At 38.0% G+C, this 25886-nt stretch overlaps 1 protein-coding gene across 1 annotated transcript; it reads left to right on the top strand.

The window, feature by feature from the left end:
• Positions 1 to 7593: 7593 nt before the first annotated feature.
• On the top strand, positions 7594 to 24495 carry LOC308275981 (lung adenoma susceptibility protein 2; the record flags this gene model as incomplete). Its single annotated transcript, XM_080714484.1, has 7 exons — positions 7594 to 7891; positions 9378 to 10163; positions 10590 to 10740; positions 14496 to 14598; positions 18389 to 18520; positions 20550 to 20620; positions 24423 to 24495. Exons 1-7 carry the CDS (start codon positions 7609 to 7611, stop codon positions 24493 to 24495), a joined length of 1599 nt encoding a protein of 532 aa, XP_080570610.1. The 5' UTR covers positions 7594 to 7608.
• Positions 24496 to 25886: the final 1391 nt, after the last annotated feature.

Raw genomic sequence — 25886 nt, 5'->3', positions numbered from 1 at the left:
GGGGCCTTTGGGAGCTGATTAGGTCATAAGGGCAGAGACCTCATGAATGAGATTAGTGTCCTGATCAGAGACTGCAGAGAGCTTATTCACCCGTTCCACTGTGAGGACACAGGCAGGTGACAACCAGCATGCAACATGAAAGAGGGCCCTCAGCAGAACCCAACTGTGATGGTAGGCAGCCTCATCTCAGACCTCAGTCTCCAGAACTGTGAGCAATAAATCTGTGCTGCTTATGAGACTCAGGGGATGTCCATCTGCTGTAGCAAACCAAATGGACCAAGGCGAGTCCAGTGGTTTGGAGAACAAAGACAGACAACTAAAACGTTGCTTCTGCTATGACTGAATTCAGGAAGTTGTAGTCTCAGTGGCCCTTCTACCCATCAAACCAGTTTTCCCCTAAGGGAAGGCAGGCAGGCAGGGTGCAAGAAATATGAAATCACAAGCCGGGCATGGTGGTACGCACTTGTAATCTCAGTACCTAGGAGGCTGACACAGGAGGATGGCAGGTTTGTGGCCAGCCTCAATTACTTAGTGAGGCCCTCCACAACAAAGTGAATCCATTTTAAAATAAGAATGAAAAGTAGGACTGGGTGTGTAGCTCAAGGGTTGAATGCCTCTGGGTTCAATCTCCAGTACACACACACACACACACACACACACACACACACACACACACCCCATTAAAAAACCTTCAAAGAAGGTTAAGCATAAAACTGTCTTTTATTTTATTTTAATTAATTATTTTTTTGTGGTACTGGGGATGGAACCCTTCTACCTCCGGGATACACACCCAGACCTATTTATATTTTTATTTGGAAACAGGGTCTCTTAAAGCCAGTGAGGCTGGCTTCAAACCTGAGCAATCCTCCTGTCTCTGCCTCCCAAAGCATGGGGATTACAAGCGTGCGCCACCACACCCAGCAAGAACTGTCTTTTAAAATACCTCAGGTGATTTCTTCCTTAGTGCTCACTGAAAAAATCTTTAGGTTGGATCATAAATTTATTTTCTTTTGTTTAGTTCACCAGTGAGGCACAATGGCTAGATAAATTTTACATCAGAAAAGTTTTAGTAAAACATAGTTTTCTCTTCCCTAGTAGAGTCCAGTTTCTTTACCTTTCTTTAAAAATCTAGTCCAGAATTTTAGTAACCATTGTAGCTCTTCTCCAAATCCTCGCTGAAACTTCCATATCTGTCCACCTGTAAGGGAACAGAGTGGAAGCAGAATTACTTTGATCCATAAATTAAGTCAATATATTTGATAATGTCCTTTATATCTTCTCAGTGTCCTTCATTTACACTTTATGTCTTCATTAGAAAACATTTTTTTGGTGGCACTGGGGATTGAACCCAGGGGCATTCTACCTCTAAGCTAAAACTCCAGCCCGATTTTATTTCTATTTTATTTATTTTTTTGGTACTGAAACAGAGTCTTACTATGTTGCAGATGGCCTTGCTAAGTTGTCTGGGCTATCTTCGAACCTGCAATCCTCCTGTCTTGCTCCTAAATACTGGGACTACAAGTGTGCACCACCACGCCTGGCTCAGAAACCGTTATTTGTATATGCTCCAAAATGGAAGAAAAAGCTAGTACAAGAAACTCTAAAAGATACTGTTTATAATATTATTTTAAGCTTATTTTAAAGAGGGATTATAAAGATATTTAGGTTGAATGTGAGTTAAAAAAAATCCAACTTTTTAACTTCATTACAATCCTTGGCTGATCCCTGACCTGGGTGTGTCCTAGCAAATGAAACACAGTTCTTTCTTATCAGCAGCAACCTGCTTGAAGTTGACTGATCTAGAAATTTCACAGATTACTGGAATTTATCAGTAGCTGTAAACTCCTACAGAGACTGTATCTTACTGTTTTCAGATCACGAACACTACCATAATAGGTGTGTTTCACTGAACTTTTAACCTGAATTTTATAGCTCCTGGGCTTATTGGCTAAGGGAAACAGAAAGGTAAAGTTTAGTAGGCTAAAGAAGAAAGCATAATCTCAGTACGTGGGAGGCTGACAGGAAAATCGCAGGTTCGAGGCCAGGCTCATCAACTTAGTGAGCCCCTACCAATTCTCTACTTCAAAATAAAATATAAAGAAGGGGGGGGGCATAGCTCAGGGGTAGAATGTCCCTGTGTTTAATCCCCAGTAACACACCAAACAGCAAGACTACAATTATATTACCTAGTGACGTGACATTGGATGGGCTGTAACATAATCAGAAGGAGTACCGGACCAGGATTATCTTCAACATCAAGATCAGTGAAAAGTAAACATAAGCCGGTTGTGGCACACACTCCCGCGCTTGGGAGGCGGAGACAGGAGGATCACGCAGGTTCGAAGCCAGCCTCTCTGGCTTAAAGAGACCCTGTTTCCAAATAAAAATATAAAATAGGTCTGGGAGTGTAGCCCGGAGGTAGAAGGGCTTCCAGGAACCCCAGTACATAAAGAAAAAAAAAAAAGTAGACATAAACCAATATTGAGATGACATCTTTTTCTGACACACCACTGGGATGAAATTGGATTCTTCGCACCTCATATCCTGTCCCAGGCTTTAGACAGGTTCACACCTGTGGATAATGGGTCTTTACATCAGTTTATATAAGCTTCCTCTTTCTGGGCAGCCTGATGGGTGCCCAACCCGTGCTGGAGCACCGCCATTCTTTCCTGAGAATCAAGATTTTCTCAGGGATTTGTTAAATCTCATCCCTGGCCAAATTGCCTTCTCCAATCCTGCATCTGCCTCGTGTATGTGGAGCCGGCTGAAGCCCAGGAGGGCAAGGGAGGTTGAAAGGACCAAGGGAGGAGGGAAAAGAAGTGGTTGGGAATGCTTGAGAGGATGTCTTAGCCTGGGAGGGAAGGAAATCTGTGAAAGCTCACTTGGCAGTTCGGGGGATGTGCGACCGCCCCTCGGAGACAGGAACGGCAGAGGCCAGCGCCCCCAAGTGTCCGTTCCCCGCTGCCCCCCGCACAGTGGCCGAGGGCAGCGGCGACTCGGGCGGAGCGGGCGCGGGCGCGGGCGACAGTAGCGTGGAGTGGTCCAGAACCGCCTTCTACTACGGGAAAAGCGACACCTTCCAGTAGGGACCGGGACCTAAAGGCCCGACGCGCCGGCACGCCTCCGCAGCTGCTTCCGGGATTGGCCCCGCCCCGCCCCGGCGCGCACGCACAGGAACGCGCGCACGCACAGGAACGCGCGCACGCACGCACGCGCACGCCGGCCGGCGCCATGTTGGATCGGTTTAAAAGCGAGCGCGGGCGCCGCTCTCGCCAGTGACGGCCCAGGAGGCAGAGAGTTACTCAGTGTCCCGCTCGGGGATGATTTAGTCGGGTCTCCAGTTCCGGAACAGCCCCGGGCTCTGGGGGGACGGCTGTGGAAATGCGCTTTTGATCTTTTTTCAGGCCTTCGCGGATGTTGGGCTCGACGAGGGGATGTGACTTCGAGGCGCGCCCCATCCTTTGACAGCTTAGAGGGAAAGTCGAAACAGCCTCTGTCTCCAGTGGGCGGGCAGTGTGGACACTCTAGACTAAGAACAATAGCGGGAGAGTCCGTGGGAGGGCAGGTTCCGGGCCGGGGACGTGGGTCCTGGGCGTCGCGCCTTCAGGGTCGGGCCTGGAAACGCCCATTGCGCTCGCTGCTGCGGAATCAAAGTTTCCGAGTGGAAAGGAGCCCCTGGAAGACGGCGTGGTCTGACTGCCCGGAGCCCCGAAGCAGGTTGGCCGAATCCGGCGGGAAAGTGAGCGCCCAGCGTGCCCCCGATGGGCGAAGGCCCCGCCGCACAGGGGCGTCGGCGCTCGTCCCGCTGCCGCACGATAAACCAGCGCTCGCTCTTTCATAACTTAGAAACTACAGAGTTGCTCTTTCCAGGACGTGTCAACTTCCTCTGCGATGTCCCCACTGCTCTTAACACAGAACATTCTCTTTTCGCATCAGAGTAGATGACACTTGTTTTGCTCTTAAGTTTTTCACGTTCTGTTAAAACATGATGGATCCGCTCTTGGAGACTGGCACCCAAGCGTTTGCAGAGGAAATGGTAAGATGCGTGAGATTTGCTTAGTATTTATGGGATTCGGAATAATCCTGTGGCTGAACTGGGGAGAACTGGGTGGGATATGTCTAAAAAAGTTGAGGTTCTTTTGGTCATTGTTGGAAGCAGGATGGTGGGTGCGTAGGAGTTTATTAAACGATTCTACTTTTGCAAACGTTTGAAAACTTTCTATAATAAAAATGAAACTGGATTCTCTTTTTGTCATTTGTGTGAATTATAATAACTAGTAATTTTATCACCCACTGAGCTTTCCCTTTTAAGGTTTTGTAAAATTGTAACCTGTTACGTGTTCAGATAAGGGAGAAAGCGTTCAATTAAGCTCATCCAAGCAAATTTACTTGAGTGAATTTAAATTTCTGTAGTAGGAAGGATGAAGAAAAGGCAACGCTGACTTATTCTATCCACTCTTTAGAGGTATACCACTATTACAGCGTCCAGGGATATGGAAATCTGAATAAATTTTCATAGTCTTCTGTTCTGTTGCTTTTGCTGTTCACTGTCAAATCCGGAAAGGCATGCTCTGTGGCTGTTAAGGGGAATATGGAGCTCTCATTAGATAACTTTCCATATTTTAATGTCAAATTTGACAGTTACTAAGGTTATAGAAATTATTGTATATAGTCCCAGTACTTGGAAGGATGAGCCAGGAGGATTGTATGTTGGAGGACAGCCATAACAACATAGACCCTCAGCAACCCTGTTTCAAAATAAATAATAAAAAGGCCTGGAAGTGTATTTTGGAATGTAGAATGCCCTCCAGGTTCAATCCACAGTAACTAACAAACACACACACACACATATATAAACATACATACGCACACGTATTGTTAACTGGGCCTCTTGGGAGGCTGAGACTGGAGGGTCATGGTTTGCAGATAGCCTCAGCTACTTAGTAAGGCCCTCTGAAACTTAGTGAGACCTTGCTTCAAAATAAAAATATAAAAAATAGGGCCGGGGAATAAAGCTTGGAGGTAGAATGACTCTGGGTTCCATTCCCAGTACTGGAAAAAAAAAAAAAAAAAAAAAAGGCTGAGGCTCTCTTGTGTCCTCTCCTCTCCTCTCTCCTCTCCTCTCCTCTCCCTCCCTCCTTCCCCCCCCCTCTCTCTCCACAGATTCACTTCCTTGAATGTGCATCCCCATGTTTCCTAATAAAACCCCCTTTGTCTCTGAAAAAAAAAATAGGACTTGGGGTGCAACTCAGGTGTAAAATGCTCTGAGTTCAATCTCCAGTAAAACACACACACAATTGTAACTTAAATATTTCCAATATTGTAGTAAAAAATTAAGCAAACTGACTTTACATCATAGCATGTGTTAAGTCCTAGACCTTACTCCTTCAGTGCAGAAAATACTTTTCAACAATTGTCATGTCATATTTTGATTTAGTACCTATCCATTTCTGTTATTTCTTGCAACTTCAAATGTTCCTATTATTGCTCTATTTAGAAAAGAGTTTTCTGAATCTTAATAATGGAAAAACAGCAGAGCAAGAGGATTTTAGGTTCTTGGCCAACTTTCAGGTTCTTGGCCAACCTCAGGAACTTAGTGAGATTCTCAGCAACTTAGACCCTGTTTCAAAATAAAAAATACAGTGAGGGCTAGGGGTGTAGCTTAGAGGTAGAATGCCTCTGGGTTCAATTCCCAGTACCAAAAAGGGGCGGGGGAAAGAAAAACAGCAAGATGAACACATTGATTTCCAAATTGGTCAAGTCACTTTTGACTTTTGAAAGAGGTGAGGTGAATCTGTTTAACATAAAAACTGAAAATAGGTCTCTTTGAAGGTGGTACATTCTTTTAATCCCAGTACTTGGGAGCCAGAACAGGAGGATCTCAGATTTGAGGTGAGCCTCAGCAACTTTATGAGACCTTTAGCAACATAGTGAGATCCTGTTTCAAACTAAAAAATGAAAACCAAGAAATGATTAATAATATAGGTCGGTAGTGGTAGTTTGCTTGCCTAGCATGTATGAACACTTGGGTTTTATTCGAAGCACTGTCACTGCCCCCACTCCTACCCAGAGTTATTTTAGGAAAAGTACATATTGTTGGCCATGGAGGGGTGGTTACTGGGAGTTGAACCCAGGGGCATTCTATCTCCAATTTTGGAATGGGGTTTGGCTGGCCATGAACCTGCTGTCCTTCTGTCTTAGCTTCCCAAGTACTCAGATGTTCAACATACTCACTCTGAAGTAAAATGCTAGCTCATTCTGAAATAAAACTATTTTTGTGGTACTGGGGATTGAATCTAAAGGTGTTCTACCTCTTGGCTTACCCCCTTCTCTTCAGCCCTCTTTTATTTTTTAATCTTGAAGCAGGGTCTAAGTTCTTGAGTTTGTCTTTGAACCTGTGATCTTCCTTTCTCTACCTCCCAAGTACTGGAATTACAGGCATGCACCACCATGTCCAGCTAGTTTATTTTTTAGTCTTATTTTTTATATTTTGTTAAGTATTTTTTAGTCTCTTTTTGGGGGGAAGGGTTGGCTGAAGTTTTATATTGGCATTTATTTTATTTTTTTTGCGGATCTGGGGATGGAACTATGGGGCATTCGACCTCCAAGCTACACCCACAGCCCTATTTTTTAATTCTTTATTTTGAAACTGTTTCTCACTTAATTGCAGAAGGTCTTACTAACCGCGATACTCCAGTCTCAGCCTCCCGAATCCTGGGATTACAAGCGTGCGCCACCACACCCGGCTAACAATCTTTTTTTTTTTTTTTTGGTGGTACTAGGGGTGGAACCCAGGAGCTTTCTACCTCCGGGCTATACTTTTTAATATTTTATTTGGAAACAGGATCTTACTAAGTTGCTGAGAGCCTCACTAAGTAGCGGAGGCTGGCTTTGAACCTGTGCAATCCTCCTGTCTCAGCCCCCCAAGTGTGAGGATTACAAGTGTGAGTCACCATGCCTGGCTATATTGGCATTTATATTGAAAGTAGATATTCTCCAATGTTTCTTCATCTGCTACTTCATTTGATGACTTTAAGTTACTGGATACCAAGTGTGGCACTTGACTCTGAACTACCCAGGAGGCTGAGGCAAGAAGATCTCTTGAGCTCAGGAGTTTCAGGGTCAGACTGGGCAATGCAGTGAAAACTCATCTCAAGATAAAATAAGTTGTTTTTCTTTGAGCACCTGGCAGCACATGGCAGTAGGCTTATGATTGAGTATATAGGGGAATGTTAGGTATTGTGATGTCACAGAATTATCATCATAAGAAAAATGACTGTTTTTAACAGTGGTTTTTAGGACTTAAAAAATATGTGAGTACTTGATATTTCCATGTCTATTCTCAGACAACTTTGTGTCCATACTTCCAGGCACATAGTTAAGTGCTTAATGTTTTCAAAATCACTTATGAAAGAATACATGACATGATGGAAACTCTACAAAGCCTAAAAAGTTTTTTAAGGATAACATTCCATAAAAGTTTTAAGGTTTACATATTCAATCATTTTCCATGTGCAGGCATTCTTTTAATTGGCACCTAAACTTTTATTTTTATATTACAGTTGTTTTTAAGGGAAATGAATAAAAATAACCCATTTTGAGGAAGCCATGGCAAAATCAAACACAAAGCACAGAATTTGTTCTCGGCAATCTTCGGTATCTTCTCTCCTGGCAAGCTGCAGCCTGAGTGGTAGTAACTCCTCCGAATCCAGTGGCTCTTTTCACTATAGAGATAAACTGTACAGTTCTGCTTCTCAGGCTCTACAGGCCTATATTGAAGATTTTGATTTAAGCCAAATATATACTGGTGCAAGCACTGAAAAAATTAACGTCAGTGAGAGTTCTGCTAATATGCTCCAAGTCTCCAAATATATCTATAAACCAAACAACGGTATGCTTTTATTCTTGGTTTTCCTTATGTCCAATGATTTGAAGAATTTGAGAGATGTTCGGTATCCTTATAAAGTTTGACAATTTTTGATTTATAGTATTGACATCTAGATATTTTATTATTTTTTTTTTTTGCAAGTCTGAGGTTGGAACCCAGGGTCATTTGACCTCTGAGCTACACCCCCTGCCCTATTTTTTATTTTTTATTCTTTATTTTGAAACTGGGTCTCACTGAGTTGCAGAGGGCCTCACTAAGTAGCTGAGGCTATCCGCAAACCACGATCCTCCGGTCTCAGCTTCCCCAATGCTGGGATTACAAGCGTGCACCACCACACCCAGCCTTGCATATTTTTGTAAAATAATTATATAATACTCATGTTCCCAGAAATTTTTAGCATACTAGCCTCTTTTAAACTTGGAAGGGAAGTTGATAAATGTAACCAATTTATAGATATATATTTTTTATGGGTCTGGGGATGGAACCCAGGGGCATTTGACCCCCAAGCTACACACCCCGCCCTATTTTTTATTGTACATTTTGAAACAGGGTCTCACTAAGTTGTGGAGGGCCTCAGTAAGTAGCTGAGGCTGTCCACGAACCAAGATCCTCCAGTCTCAGCCTCCCGAATGCTGGGATTACAAGGGTGGGCCACCATGCCTGGCTCATAAATGTAACATGTAACTAATAATAGCAGGTGGCGGATCCTAAACCCTTAAATCATTTTGCTATAGCATAATAAAAGAGCACTGAGGTATTTCTAGTCTTCATTAACTAGCTTAATGATTTAAAACAAAGCCCAGCCTTTCTGAGTTTATATTTGTTCAATTTTGTTTGATGGAATTGAACTATATTAGTCTTTCTGATTTGTATACTATAAACCAATAATACTGATTATATGTTAAGGGTTTGTCCTTGATAAGGCTTTCAGGAAAACAAGTTTGGACAATGCAGATGTTGATAAGTTAGTACCTTACTGAGCACTTACAGAATAGGCCTAGAATGGAAAAAGGTTGTATTTAACTCATACAGGAATGTAGAGAATATATTCTAGAAGAAGAGAATTAGAATAGCTGTCCTCTGTTGTAACCATGCCATTGAAGGGTGAGTAAGAGAGAAAGAAAACTACTTTTCCATCTCGTTGAACAGTATATTTTTTTATACTGCAGCCAGTATTGAATGATCAATGTTCCATGTGATTGTAGTAGTGTATTAGGTATGTCTAGGAAAACATTAAGGAAACCATCAAGTTAAAAGCACAGGAAGATGCAGGTGGTTGGAGAAAAACGTGTAGAAATTAAATATTGAGGAGACATGTGAGAAATAAAACATATTTAGTTTATCAACTATGTCTTTTGTACTTTTAATCAGAACTTTAGTGAGGATAAGGAGAAAGCAACAAAAAAGGTTTTAAATTCTTAATTCTCATATACTAGTGAATATTATATGTGATAAAAGAAGATGAATTGAACTGTGCTTTGTTTTTCAGCTTTTGAAAATCTTGATCACAAAAAGCACTCCAAGTCCTTATCATATCAAAGAGAAACTGTTAATGACATGGATTCCATTAGCCTAACAACTGATGACCTATTAAGACTTCCTGCAGATGGATCATTTTCTTTCACTGATGTTGGACCCCGTCAACGAATAAGCAAGAAAAGCAAGAAATACAGCAGAAGACTGGATTCATCAGCCATTGAAAAAAATCCAGATTTTCAGGAATCCTGTTCACCCATCAGCAAGGATAACTTAGCTACTTCTCTTGGATACAATATAAATGGAAAGCAATGTGGTAGACTAAAAAGCCCCAAACTTAGGAATAGACCTAATAAATGCGTCTTTGAATCATCTATATCGTTTCCGAAGGAATCACCTTTCAAGTACAGTTCAGAACACAATCTTGAAAAGAATTACCCAAGATGGCTCACTAGCCAGAAATCTGACCTTAATGTTTCAGGAATAACTAGTTTGCCTGATTTCAAATATCCAGTCTGGCTCCACAATCAAGACTTGCTACCTGATGCAAGTAGTCCAAGGGTTTATAAAACATTTAAAGAAAATCAATGTACCCCTCAATATAGTTATCAGGCACAAAGAACTTCTCGGCTTATGAATAAATCCAATTGTTTTGAATATTCTTTTGAACCTTCAAACTTTTCAAATTCCTTGAATGGTGATAAAGCATTATTTAATAACTTCAAATGTAATTCTGAACATAGCCAGTGTCAGTGTGAGACTTCACTTCTACCAGGACAATCTGAAAAGCCATTCAGTGGTAATATTTTGTTTTTAGTTTTCTTTTATGCTATATTTTTGAGCTAAAATCTGGGCGCTTTTATGTTTTATTTTTGCTGTAATATAGCATTCTGTAGTTATATCTTCTAGCTATGTTTGGTGGTGCAGCCTATAATCACATCTACTTGGGAGGCTGAGGCAGGAGAATTGAAAATTTGAGGCCAGCCTGAGCAATATAGTGAGACCCCGTCTCAAAATAAAAGGGGGAAGCACTGAGGGTGTAGTTCACCCCTAGATTCAATCCACAGTATCACAATACATAACCCCCCCTTTTTTTGCTTAAAGTGTCAAATTTTGATATAATTTGCTGTTGTGGACATGTATATCTTAATTCTTGTTGCCTTTGTGAGATTTTGTTGTGCTTTCCACTTACTTTTAAAGAATTAATCTAATTTTTTAAAATTAGGTGACAAAATTGAATTGCTTATCCTGAAGGCCAAGAGAAATCTAGAGCAGTGTACTGAAGAATTACCAAAGTCTATGAAAAAGGATGACAGTCCTTGCTCGTTAGAGAAACTTGAAGCAGAAAGATCATGGGAAAATATTCCCGTTACTTTGTAAGTAAGTGACAATGGAGAAGATGTTTTAACTTTTCAAATGAAAAATATCATGTGAACATAAGATTTATTTTTAAGATAATGGTAATAATAATAACGTAATTCTGTAGAACATAACTTTCAGTGTTGCTTCCTTAAAATTGCATTTTTCATGTTACCACAAGATAGTGTGATGTTTCATATCCTTAGGTACTTTATTTAATTTATATCTTACATATTCATTTTGTTTCACTATTAAATATTGATATATGTCTTTTATGAAGGATTAGAACCAAAAACAGTTACTTTGCAATTCTTGTTTCTTATTTTCAGGTTTCAGGTCCACCTTTATCTCCATGTTCTTTCTCTCTCTCTCTCTCTATATATATATATATATATATATTTATCCTTTCTTTTCATTTACATTTTACTTTCTCTTTTAGTCATTATTTTCCTTAAATGGCATATTATTTATTTATTATTTATTCATTTATTTATTTGCGGTACTGGGGATTGAACCAGGGGCATTTTACTTACAAGCTACAGCCCCAGTCCTATTTTTTATTCTTTATTTTGAAACAGGGTCTCACTAAGTTTGAGAGGGTTTCACTAAGTAGCTGAGGCTGGCCTCGAACTGCGACCCTCCTCTCTTAGCCTCCTAAATGCTGGGATTATAAGCATGCACCACCATACCCAGCTGAATGACATTTTTATATGTCCTATTGTATACATTTTTCATAAAATTTTCACTAATGTGTTTAACCTTTCTATGATATAGTTTCTCAGAATAATTGAAAAACGGTTTATGTAAATACCTGGGAATGTGATTTGGAACAAGAATCGGGAACTTAAGACAGTTTTTATTATTTTATATATTGTTACGTCATTACTAACCAGAAATACATATTAGTAGCCCATACCATGCTTTAGGTTTTTATATTTATTATCTTCAGTTGTCTGAACTTTTTTTTGTGTGTGTGGTACTAGGAGTGGAACCTAGGGGCTTTCTACCTCTGGGCTATACTCCCACACCTATTTTATACTTTATTTGGGAACAGGGTCTTACTAAGTAGCTGAGGCTGGCTTCGAACCTGTGCAATCCTCCTGTCTCAGCCTCCCAAGCACGGGGATTACAAGTGTGTGCCACCACGCCCAGCTCAGTTGTCTGAACTTTTACTTTGTTATAGACAGAAACGATTAATTCCTGGGTTCTCTTTTGATTACTTGTTAGTTGAATACCCATTTTTTGAGTGCTGACACTGTCTATAATTTCAGTTTGTACTCCCATCTCTGACACTTTTTTTTTTTTTTTTTCAGTACTGGAGATTGAACCCAGGGGCATTCTACCTCCGAGCTATACCCCAGCCCTATTTTTTATTCTTTATTTTGAAACAGAATCTCACTAAGTTGCAGAGGGCCTCACTAAGTAGCTGAGGCTGTCTTCCAACTGCGATCCTTCTGTCTCAGCCTCCTGAATGCTGGGATTACACGTGTGCACCACGTCTAGCTCTCTGCCACTTTTTTGTGTTGAGACTTTGTACAAGTTACTTTTCTAAACTTCAGAGTTGGAGAAGTCATAACTGTTCTTGCTTGTCATATCGATTCAATTGATTAGAAAATGAAAGTGCTTAGGAAGGTTTCTAAGGATGAATTCTTGTAAATTAGAGTGTGATTGTGATTGTCTAGAATATTTTTCTCCTCTTTGCTTCATTTCTGAAGTTAATTTCAGTGATATCTTTTTGGTTTTGTACTGGGGTTTAAACCCAGGGGCATTTCTACGTCTGAGCTACACCCCCAGCTCTATTTTACTTTTGGTTTAAAACAGGGTCTGACTAAATCGTGGAGGGCCTCACTAAGTTGTTGAGGTTGGCCTCAAATCTATGATCCTCTTGTCTTAGCCTCCCAGGTACTGGGATTACAAGTGTGTGCCACCATGCCTGGCTCAACAGTATCTTTTTTTTTTTTAAAAAAAACTGTTTTAATAAGCCAAACATGGTGTAATATACCAGTAATCTCAGTACTTGGGAGCCTAAGACAGAAGGGTCACAGATTTGAAGCCAACTTCAGCAACTTAGGCCAGATTTAGCCAGATCCTGTTTCAAAATAAAACAAAAAAGACTGGGGGATATATAGGTTGGAGGCGTAGTACCTGTGGGCTTAATCCCTTGTGCCCCGGTTCAGTCTCACTTTGAGATTGACAAATTATCAACCAGGCGTCAGGTTGAAACAGAATTGTGTAGGAAGTACTAAAGGTAGTATTCTAAAAGGTAAAACATAACCATAGTCAACTAATTTGTTTTTAAAAACTTTTTATTATGGAAAATTTCAGAACCTAAGAAGAAGAATAGTATAATGAACTATTAACCCTGCATCCATCTTTAACAGTCAGGCAAATGCTTCTGATAACAGGATGGATGGATATATAAACTTTATTGGTAAAATGAGAGAAAAAAACTCCCTGGAGTGAGAAAGAGCTTATAGTAGATTAAAAGTCAAATAAATCAATTAATAAGTGCTTTTTATTAAAAAAATGCTAGCAAGTGACATTATAAAAAAATTCTAGAGATCTGAGTTTTTGAGTTATAAACTCTACAGTGATATATAAATAAAAGTAACAAAATGAATGGATTTATTTTTATAACAGCATTTTATTTTGGGAACATTCTTACTTTACTGTGAATGCTCTTTACTGTAACTTGATTAATATCAAAATATTGATGTCTATTAAGATATAAGATATATACTAAGATATTAAGAAAATGAATATTAAGTATACCAGGTACTTAGAGGATTAACTCATTTATCTTTGTGTGTGTGTGTGTGTGTGTGTGTGTGTGTGTGTGTGTGTGTTACTGGGGATTGTACCAAGGGGTGTTCTTCTGAACTATACCCCCACACCTTTTATTTATTTTTTTATAAGGTCCCACTAAGTTGCAGAAGGCCTTACTAAATAAGTTGTTGGGGCTATCCTCAAACCTGTGATCCCTTTGTCTCAGGCTCCCACGTACTAGGATTACAGGCATGCACCATGCCAGCAACTGAGTTTATTTTGCAATACCTCTGTGAGATAAGTGGGACAGCAAATGGAGAAACTGAAGTTCAGACAAATACATTACTTCATGAATGATTGGGATTTTCATCAAGAATTTTAACTTCTAAGAAAATTAATCATTTCCCCCACTATAGTCTATCCTCTCTGTAAATACCAATTCTGGAGGGAAAGTTTGTTCTCCAGCCTTGAAGTAGACCAGGAAACTGGTATTCTAGTAGAAACCTTTGAGTTTGTGGGGTTTTTGGATATCAATGGATGTGTGTGTGTGTGTGTGTGTGTGTGTGTGTGTGTGTGTGTGTATGCATGCAGAGCCTTGCACGTCTTAAGCAAGTCCTCTAAGTGACAACCCTGGCCCTAACAATGTTTAATTGAAAGCAAGGTAGTATTTGGAAAAATGTACTACTAATTTCAAACAATGAGCTCTGAGAAAAGCTTAAGTCCATAATTGAGGGCTTATTCATTTAGAAGAATCTAACTAGACATCTTCAGTTTCTATGTAGTTTTTTTCCCTTTAAAGCTTGGAAGGAGAAGAGGATAGGAAATGGTTGGGGTTTCTGGAATATAGAAAGAAGATGGGAAAATTACCATACAACTTTGAGATTAGCCATATTCATGATTGTTATTTTTGGTGACCACTATTTCAATGAAAATCCTTTTTATATGCTGTCTAATTTTTAGAATCTGGGAAGTAAATGCCTTTTTATATACTTTAAATCCTGTTTAGCAAATCTCCTGTTCCTGTTAATTCTGCTGACAGTCCTGAACAAACTTCAAAGGCAAAGTGTGCTAAAGAGGTTCTTGAAGACTTTTTAAATAATGATAATCAAGTAAGTGACATTAACTCTTTTGGACTTACTACAAGAAGGCCTATGATTAATGTATAGTTATTAACTTCTAAATTAGTTAGATATTTTACTACAAAAATAGACTCAAATCCTCTCTAATACACATCCATTAAGCCATCATTCCTTTTAGAATTATTGGTAATTTTATTTTAGTATTCTTAAGTAGAAATACCTGGAATTGAATTCTATAGATAGCTGAATTATTATTCCAATGTGTTTTTTTTTCCTTTCTGCAAAACACAAATAGACCATTATAGGGGAAATTTTATATCCTCATAAGCCAGTTGATTATTAGGGCTTGTGTTCTAAGATAAAATGATGAAAAATTTAAAGTAGAAAATGACAGATCTAGCTGGGCATGGTGGTGCATGGTTGTAATCCCAGCACTTGGGAGGCTGAGATAGGAGGATCCAGGTTCTCAGACAGCCTCAGGTACTTAATGAGGCCTTCTACAACTTAGTGAGATCCTGTTTCAAAAATAAAGAATAAAAAATAGGGCTAGGGGTATAGCTCAGAGGTAGAATGCCCTTTTACATCCCCAGTACCGTAAAAAAAGAAAATGACAGATCTATATTTTAAAAAAAGAAAATGGCACCGGGCATGGTGGCGCACGCTTGTAATCCCCATGCTTGGGAGGCGGAGACAGGAGGATCGCACAGGTTCGAAGCCAGCTGTGCTGGCTTAAGAGACTCTGTTTCCAAATGAAAATACAAAAATAGGTCTGGGAGTGTAACCCGGATGTAGAAGGGTTTCCAGGAACCCCAGTATCACCAAAAAAAAAAAAAAAAAAAAAGAAAAAAAAAGAAAATGGCATCTATGTAGAGCATATCTTAAGAGGAATTGTGGAATTGTTACAAAGCAGGGAACCTAGTTGGGAGGCTGTTTTCATCTTTGATAATAGGGATAGAGTCAGTGATGAGGCAGAATTTTTTTTTTTTTTTTTTTTTTTTTTTTTTTTTTTTTTTTGGTGGTACTGGGCTTCCTGGAAGCCCTTCTACCTCCAGACTTTTAAGCCAGAAAGGCTGGCTTTGAACCTGCGCAATCCCCCTGTCTCCACCTCTCAAGCGCGGGCTTAGGCAGAATGTTTTTATTGAGTTGGTCAGAAGTTATTGGACTTGGAACGGGTTTGGGAGGCACACCTGATAGTATGAGTATACAGAGGTTTGCTTTAATTTTTTCTTATTTCTAATTCGCTTTTTCCCAACTTGCTTTAGTGTGGTTTTGATTTGCTTTATATATTGGGCTCTTTTCACGTTCTGTTTTGCTTAAATTGTTTGGTTTTTAAATGTGTGAAACATTACTATGACTCTAAGAGTCAGAGATAAAGTTGTACCTAGAGAACTTCACTATCAGGTTTTAATAGTAAGTCTCAAAACAAAATATATTACCCATATCAACATCTATTAAGCCTAACTGGATTCTAGTTTTTTTTTTTTTTTTTTTTTTTTTTTGGTAGTACTGGGGATGGAATCCAGGGGCATTCTACCTTGGAGCTGCACCCCATCCCTACTTTCTATTCTTTATTTCGAAACAGGGTCCCACTGAGTTGCAAAGGCCTCACTAAGTAGCTGAGGCTGGCTGTGGCCGCGATCCTTCTGTCTCAGCCTCCGGAATGCTGGAATTATAAGCGTGCAGCACCATGCCCAGCTTACCCTTTCCTTTTCTTCTTAAAAATTTTTAGATTTTATTGTAGCAGAATGTACATAAAATAATTGCAAGTTATTCCTCTCTTTTGTGGTGCTAGGGAATGAACTCTGGGCCTTTCATATGATATCCAGGCCCTGTACCACTGAGCTATATCTCCATCCCTTTTAAAATTGTAGTTTGAGATAGGTCTCATTAAGTTGCCAAGGCTGGCCTTGAACTTGCCTCAGCTTCCTGAGTTGTGATTGTGGGTGTGCACCACTGCTTCCAGCCTGCTTTAACACTTTTTAAGTGAATAGTTCTGTGGCATTTAGTACCTTCACATTGTATGTAGCCATCACTATTGTCTATCTCCAGAACTTTTTCATCTTCTCACACTCAAACTCTACAGTCATTAAACACTAAGTCTTCATTTTCCCTCCCCCAGCCCCTGGTAAGGGCAGTGAATTTGCTACTCTAGAAACCACATGTAAGAAGTATTATAGAATATTTGGCCTGACTGACTTACTACATTGCCTTAATGTCTTCAAGGATCATCTACGTTGTAGCATTTGTCAACATTTCCTTCCTTCTGTAGACTGCATGGTATTCCATCATATGCACTGTCGCATTTTGTTTATTCATTTATCTGTATATAGGTTGCTTCACCTTTTGGCTATTGTGAATAATGCTGCTCTGAATATGGCTTTACAAATACCTGTTCAAGTCATTGCTTTCACTTCATTTGGATAAATACCTGGAAGGCAAATTCTAGAGTTGTATAGTAATTGTGTTTACTTTTTGTGTGTGTGTAATTGCTATACTGTTTTCCACAATGGCTGTACCATTTTATAATCCCTTCTATCTTATATTCTGTTCATAAAACTGTGAGAGCTGGGCATGGTGGCGCACATTTGTAATCCCAACATTTGGGAGGCTGAGACAGGAGGACTGACATTTTTGGCCAGCCTCAGCTACTTAGTGAGGCCCTCTGAAATTCAGTGAGACTCTGTTTCAAAATAAATAATAAAAATAGGGCTGGGAGTGTAGCTCGGAGGTAGAATGCCCCTGGGTTCAGTTCCCAGTACTGAAAAAAAAAATGTGAAAATATCTTTTTAGTTATTCTGTATGCTTGAATTTAACTGAGTCAACAGTTTTCTATATAATTGAAGTTCAAATAGCACTGTCAGTGCTGAAATATGTTAAATTATAGACATCTTAACATGCTTATTTGCCACTTCGTCGGTAGCTATCAGGACATAGCAACCCATTTGAAAGATGTAAAAATAATACTGGTAAGACTTTCAAAAAGTTTTAAAGTATCCCTTAACCTTTTCTCATAAAAATCCTTACCTACCATATGTGGGTAAGTGCTTTTGCCTTCTTTGGACCCAGGTAAGATCCGTGACAATTGAGATGTGCCTGTTATTTTGGGAGTTCTGTAGGTGTGTGGCCCTGAAGAGGTGAAAGACCAGTATTCTGGATATGAAAACATTAAAAAGGTGTGGAGAATGTTTATTTGAAATTTTAGTCCTTGTTTGGCTGGTAACTAGTTTCTTTTATACATCTGAAAAGAATCTTTTGGTTTATTTGCTCTCTGAAAACCCTTTAATCATGTTAGTTAAAAATGCAATTTTAAATATACTAAATAAACCTATTGTAAATGTAAACATGTACTATACATCTTAAAAAATCAAGGATTAAGCCGGGCATGGTGGTGCACACTTGTAATCCCAGCATTTGGGAGGCTGAGACTGGAGGATCTTGGTTTGCGGATAGTCTCATCTACGTAGTGAGGCCCTCTGCAACTCAGTGAGACCCAGTTTCAAAATAAAGAATAAAAACTAGAGCAGGGGGTGTAGCTCGGAGGTTGAATGCCCCTGGGTTCTATCCCCAGACCCGCAAAAAAAAAAAAAACAAAAAACAAAAAAAACACCCTAAAACAAACAAACCAAAAAACTGGGTATGGGAAACTGGGTATGGGAAAGTGGTAAGCTACAGTTTTTATTTAACTAGTTCATTACTTTTTAAAGTAATTTATTGACATGTATTTGGATTTTTATATTTTATATCAAGGGAATAGCAAAATAAAATTATTTTTTCTCAAATCTGAGTGGTTAATTTGTAATATCATCCATTTTAACTTTAGAGCTCAACCCTTTCTGGAGGCAAACATCATGGTCCTGTTGAAGCTTTGAAACAAATGTTATTTAATCTCCAAGCAGTACAAGAAAGTTTTAATCAGAATAAAACTACAGAGCCAAAAGAAGAGAATGAAGAAGTAAGTACAAATTTAATTTATAAATTGAGACCTGGGATCTATTCATTATGGGATGGATTTTCTTCGCAAAAGTATAGTGTTTGAGAACATGAAGTTCATATTACCCCAAGTCTGATTTTGCATTCTAATTCCACTACGTACTAGCAAGTGGAATATTCATACACATTTCTTTAATTTTAGTAAGTTATTTTTTATTTTTATTTTTTATTTTTTGGTGGTACTGGGGTTTCTGGAAGCCCTTCTACCTCCGGGCTACACTCCCAGACCTATTTTTACATTTTTTTAAATTTGGAAACAGGGTCTCTTAAGCCAGCGCGCGGCTGGCTTCGAACCTGCGCGATCCTCCTGTTTCTGCCTCCCAAGCGCGGGGATTACAAGCGTGCGCCACCACGCCCGGCCTAGTAAGTTATTTTTAATTGACAAATATTGTATATGTTTTTGGTGTACAACATGATGAGATAGGTAGACATTTTGGAATTGCTAAACTGAGCTAAGTGACATGTCTATTTGGTGAGAATGCAGAATCTTTTAGTGATTATCAGGTATGTAATGCATTGTTATTAACTATACTTACCATGCTGTACACTAGCTCTCTTGAACTCATTCATTCATTCGTTCATTCATTCATTTATTTACTTTTGTGGGTCTGGGGTGGAACCCAGGGGCATTCGACCTCCGAGCTACATCCCCTGCCCTATTTTTTATTCTATATTTTGAAACCGGGTCTCACTGAATTACAGAGAGCCTCATTGAGTAGCCGAGGCTGTCTGCAGACCTCGATCCTCAGGTCTCAGCCTCCTGAATGCTGGGATTACAAGCGTGCACCACCACGCCTGGCTTTGAACTTTTCATTATAATTGAAATTTTGTATTACTTAACTAGCATCGTCCCATCTGCCACCTAGTCAGCCACTGGTAACTACCAGCTTGCTCTTTTTCTGTTAGTTGGACTTTTTATATTTCACATATAAATGCGATCGTGCCTTTTTGTCTTCTTGTGCCAAGCTTGTTATGCTTATCAGTTTCCTTTTCTGTAAAATAAGGTTTTTGAGAAGATCAGTTGAAACAAACATTAAAAATAACTTAGTTTATGCTCAGCACCTGGTATTCCATAAATGATAGCTCTTTTTGTCATTGTTTTGTTACTGTTACTCAGTAGCGCTTCATGAAAGTCAGCTTTTAATGAGTGTATCTATTCTTGAGAACTCCCACAGCCAGTTCACTTGAATTATATTTTAATATTTTTCTCTTAACAAAATAATAATCATAATATTAACACATATAATTAATTCATCCTTTAGTTTTTGTAGCACTGGGAATGGAACCCAGGGGCATGTTAACTCTGAGCTACACTCCCAGCCCCATTTTTTCCTTTATTTTTTATTTTTGGGGGTACTGGGGATGGAACCCAGAGGCTTTCTACCTCCGGGCTATACTCCCAGACCTATTTTATATTTTATTTGGAAACAGGGTCTCACTAAGTTGCTGAGAACCTCACTCAGTAGCTGAGGCTGGCTTCAAACCTGTGCGATCCTCCTGTCTCAGTCTCCCAAGCCCGGGGATTATAATCATGTGCTACCACGCCTGGCTCTTTTTCTTTGTTTTGAAACAAGATCTCACTAAGTTTCAGAGGACCTCACTAAGTAGCTGAGGCTGACCTCGAACCTGCAATCCTCAAGTACTGAGATAATAAGCATGTGCCTCCATGCCTGGCAAATCTATTCTTGTTAACCTTTAAACATCATTGAAACATAATGGAATTAAGAAAAGTATATAATTTTAGGCATGATTTGACTTCTACTCTTACATTTAGAAGCATATTTTAAAATAATTGAAAGATGAATCTTAAGTGGTAGTTGTATTTTTAGAATAAAGGGAAAATAGTAATTTCTAATTAGTTGCTAGAATTTTTTTGAAAGGCAGAAAATATTTTTTAATGTTCTTAGTCACATTTTAAATAGCAATGAATTTAAAAATTATATAATATTTAAAACATTTTATTTTTTGTATTTTGGTGTTTTTAATAATAGGTTTCAGAAGATGATTTCTCTAAATTACAGTTGAAGGAAAGTATGATTCCTATTACTAGGTCTCTTCAAAAGTAAGTATTCTTTATTAATATGGATACAAATCTCTTAATCATTCCTTTGATTGAAGTCAGGGTAGAATTAAGTAGTTAATTCCAAGAGTAGATGGATACTAGGCATATTTGGAGCACATTATCTTAAAGAAAAACACTTCTCTTAAACCTGTGCTATTTTCTATTTAAAATGTTCTAAGGGCCTAATGAGATAACCCTCAGACATTGAAAATAAATGGAAATGAATGGCTGTTTTTTTTTTGTTTTTTTGTTTTTGGCAGGTCTGGGGATGAAACCCAGGGCAAACTCCTGAATGCTGGGATTACAAGTGTGCACCACCACACTCGGCTCATTCTTTTTATTTTTGAGTAATAGCAAAAAATTGAGATAGTACAGGCGTGCATATTCTATAACTTGTTATAAAATGAGCTTTCATATAATTCCTCTAGAAAAAATAGTCATAAATATATAATAAATTGATACATATCTACAGAAATCTAAAGTAAATATAATGTTCTAGATATAGATATATTTTCTTATATAAATTATATAAATAGTGGAGATTATTTCTTATGGTCATGATACTAACAGATGAGAAAGCTATTTATGAGTTTGATTGAATGCATATGAAATATCATTAGAGGATAGAATTATTGAGCTTAATAATACTAAATTTATATATTTTTTATTCTAGTAGTACTATTTCACTTGACTATAGTAAAGCTAAATAAATGTTTCCTTTTGTACTTTTTTAATTTGCTTAGGATTCTTTTAGATAAGGAAGTAGGAAAAGACACAAGATATGTAAACTTATGACTCTAATTTTCAAATATAAGTATATATGTCTGTATATTTTCACACTATATATCTATGTGTATATGTGATACATACATATTTTTTATAGTTAAAATATGATATATAGCTGAGCATGGTGGCACACTCTTGTAATCCCAGCAGTACTTGTGGGGCTGAGACAGGAGGATTGTACAGGTTCGAAGCCAGCCTCAGCTACTTAGTGAGGCTCTCAGCAACTTAGTGAGACTCTGTTTCCAAACAAAAAATATAAATAGGTCTGGGATTATAGCCCGGGGGTAAAAAGCCTCTGGGTTCCACCCCCAGTACCACCAAAAAAAAAAAAAAAAAAAAAAAAAAAAAGATATATAATGATTTTTTTCTCTATATTTGATTCATGTTTTTCCAGGAAAACATGTTTCTTTCTTCATAGCTTGCAATAGTACTTGGATATAGTGTTCTATACTAAGTAGAATTTAGTGGATAATGATAAGTAATATATTTTGCATATTTATCAAGTATCAGTGTTTGAAGTGCTATTGAGTATGATTAACATGATCCTCGTGATTCTATGAGGAAAGTGGTATTATTATCTTCATAGTACAGATCAAGGACTAGGCATGGAGTAATGAAGAAACTTGCCACGGTTACTTGCCCACAGTTACAGCACTGGGACTCACACCAGACCGTGTGATTAAAACACCATGTTTCCAACACTAACCATAGTGGTGAACTGTCCATCGAGGCTAGGTGCAGGACCTCTGTTGATCGTCTTGGATAAAGACCTCATTCTGCTTTATATTTTAAAGTAGATGACTTCAAGCTTTCCACTGATCTTAAAAACACTGATACTGCCGGGCGTGGTGGCACACGCTTGTAATCCCCACACTTGGGAGGCTGGGACAGGAGGATTGCGCAGATTCAAAGCCAGCCTCAACTACTAGTGAGGCTCTCAGCAACTTAGTGAGACCTTGTTTCCAAATAAAGTATAAAATCCCAGGATTTGGGAGGCTGAGACTGGAGGATCTCAGGCTTATGGCCAACCTCTGCAATGTGTGAGATCCTCTGCAACTTAGTGAGACCTTGTTTTAAAATAAAGAATAAAATAGGGCTGGGGTATAGTTTGGAGGTAGAATGTCTCTGGGTTCCACCCCCAGTAACACACACATACACACACACACTCACTCACTCACTCACCAAAAAAAGTATGTTTTTCTCACTAGTGTGCCTTTCCTTTTTTAGAGAAAAAAAATTGAGAAAAAATTTTTCATAATTTTATCCTTTGCTTCTTACATATGCCTTTGAAATAACAATTATATTCTGATAACTACTTTTTTTTTAAAGTAGTTTCATCAGTGTAGTCAGGGCAGATAGAGGTTAAATGTGAAAGGAAATGTCAAAGTGTCAGATTTTTATTTAGCACTTGTATTTCCTCCTCCTCCCCCATACACCACTTTCTTTCTTTCCAGTTCTCCCTTTCCCTCTTCTTTATCCCAGCATTGTTTTCTTTTCTTTTCTTTTCTTTTTTTGTGGTACTGGAGATGGAATCCAGGGGCATTCTACATCCTAGCTACAGCCCCTAGTCCTATTTTTTATTCTTTATTTTGAAACAGAGTCCCACTGAGTTGCAGAGGGCCTAAGTAGCTGAGGCTGTCCGTGAACCGCAATCCTCCTGTCTCAGCCTCCCGAATGCTGGGATTACAAGCATTATAGGATTACAAGTCCTAACATTGTTTTCTAATGGCCTAAAACAAACCACATAGAAGTAGAAAGGAAATCAATTGTATTGAATTATGCATGAAAAGATCTTAAAATTTTTGATATGGCAATATATTTTTAGTAATGCATTTAATATTAGTACACTTAAGGTACAGGTAAGTTAAAAGTTAAGTTGTTTTATAAAAATATCTATCGGTATGGAGTCTTTTTGCATAGTTTGAATTAAAAATCACTAATTGTGGAGTGGTCTCTTACTTACCTCTTCCCACTTGTTGATCAGCATTTGAGGAAGGGATTCTTGGAGGTCTGGCTCACCAGCAAGACCACAGTTTGGTGTCTGAACAGTCAGACATAAAGGTATCTAATAGTTGGCTAGTTGCATCCCATTGACTTCCTGATTGTAGACAGTAAGACTTAGGTCATGAATGTTCCAGCAATGGGTTTAATTACTCTTTTAATATTGTAACTATTTTAAGTTTAAAGTGATGACTCTAAAATATATTTTAATATCTGCAGTGACTATAATGTAGTATGAGAATATCTGTGAATTCTGTGGGATTTAAGGTTACAGATATTGAGTTGTTGCTTGCATTCATAATGGAAAGAAATGCTAATATAAAGGAGTTGAAAAATAGAAGAGAAAAACTGGAAGGATATTTTTACAGAAGGCTTGGAAAGTTAAGGGCCTTTCTATCCCTGGTTTATTTGAGTAATTGCCGAGTTTTCTCCACTGAGAATTGGCGTACAATCTTGGGTTTATTTTAGAGAAAAGCCCAGGTTGTTAGTACAGTGTCATACTCTTCAACCTTATTGGAGAAGTTATTGTTTCCCTCTTCATCAATGAAAATTAGTTTTTTTTTGGAACTGACCCTTAAGTGCTATTAAAAATTAACTATCTTAGGAGTAAAAGTTAAAATGATTGATGTGCCTTATTTCCTAAAAATGAAAGAAAAGGTATCATCTTGCAGAGCTATAGGAAAAATCACATGAAAAATAGTTTTGTTAAGTATAATACAAATTATACCTATTATTCTTTCTTATTAGGCTACTTAGCAGATTAACTTTAAAAATTGAATTTTAAAAACATAAATGTTAAGAGAATGTTAGGTAAATTACTTTAAACCTCAACTACTCTGATCTCAAGATTTTATATGGGATAGTTTTCAAAGTTTGATATTTTTATTGTTTTCTTGAGTTAGTTTCTCTTACTAATTTAGAAGTTAATAAACAATGTTATCACCTTTCTTGTTGTATGCATTGGCTTTCAGTCCTTAGTATTGATTTATAACGTGTTTTGTGCTTTTTAATGAAGGGCCTTGCACCATTTATCTCGCCTGAGAGACCTGGTTGATGATACCAGTGGGAAACAGTCACCGAAAATATGAAGAGGAAAATAAAACTGTCACCACAATAAATAGTCACCACAGAGAAAATATGTATGTTTTTCCTATTACTTAAACTGACCAAGTAAATGTAAGCCATACATTTTCCTATGATTGATTCAAGTACATTTCTAGAAAACTAAACTTGAAAATGTCCATAGATTGTATGACCTATTCTCATTTGTGCCAAAATACCGGACTGTGAGCTGAAGAACCCACAGTATTTGCTGAAGTCTTGCTTTGGTCTTCAGCCATCAAATGTTTACTATTCGAAGCGGGATGATTTCCACTCTTGATGCTCAGCTGCACTTACCTTTCTTTAAGATCTTCATCATTTATCATTTCGTTCTGGAACATTATGAAACTTTTTAATTTTTATCAAGAGTCTCTTATGTAAACTCGATTTTTAAAAATACAATTAACAAGCCAGGCGTGGTGGTGCACGCTTGTAATCCTTGTACTTGGGAGGCGGAGACAGGAGGATCACGCAGGTTCGAAGCCAGCCTCACCGGCTTAAGAGACCCTGTTTCCAAATGAAAATATAAAATAGGTCTGGGAGTGTAGCCTGGAGGTAGAAGGGTTTCCAGGAACCCCAGTACCACCAAGAAAAAAAAAAATACAATTAACATCTACTTTTAAGTAGCTAAAAGGAATATCAGAATTATTATGGTGCATCTTTTGTGGAAGTCGGTTACTTTAAAAAAATATACATATATTGGTCCATTGTAATTATCATAACAAAGTTCAGAGTGATAGGACATACATGCACATAGCACTTTATGATTCTGATGCATTTAAGATTTCATAAACCAAATAGAGAAGATATATTGTATTATAGTATCAATTTAACAGTGGACAATGCAGTGCTAAAAGGAAGTTTTAAGAAACATTGTATCATTCAACAGAACTTTCTAATTTAATTAATGCTTTGATTATGTGTAATATAATCTTGATAACACTTGATAGTTCATAAGCCATTTTGCAGAAGACATTTGAGAACTTATTATTAGATAATAGATTATTTCCTAGATTTTAGTTTTGGGGTTAGCTCCAAGTATTAAAAACTGCAGATTCATTTGCCAGTTGCCTTACAAAATTTGAAACTAAATTTTAAAAAGTGAGTGTGGAAAACTAAAAGCAACTTTGTATTTTAAAGCTATTTTTTCAGAGTTGAGTATTTTTAGTTTCTATAGTCTTCAAAGTTTGTAGCTAGAATTGAACAGAGCTCTATAATTTTGTAATTTTTACTAAACAGGTTTTTATTTTTACTATTTCTAATAATCAGGAAGCATAATATACTTAAAAAGCTCGATGAAATTAAAGAATACCTGTATACTTGTACAAATACTACAAATGAATACTTTATCCAAATGGCAGCATTTTTGCTAAGTAGA

This window comes from Muscardinus avellanarius (genome assembly GCF_963383645.1).
Source record: "Muscardinus avellanarius genome assembly, chromosome: 17".
NCBI classification, from domain to species: domain Eukaryota; kingdom Metazoa; phylum Chordata; class Mammalia; order Rodentia; family Gliridae; genus Muscardinus; species Muscardinus avellanarius.
Note: the sequence above shows the minus strand (reverse complement) of the source record. Positions and strands in the feature narration are given on the sequence as shown.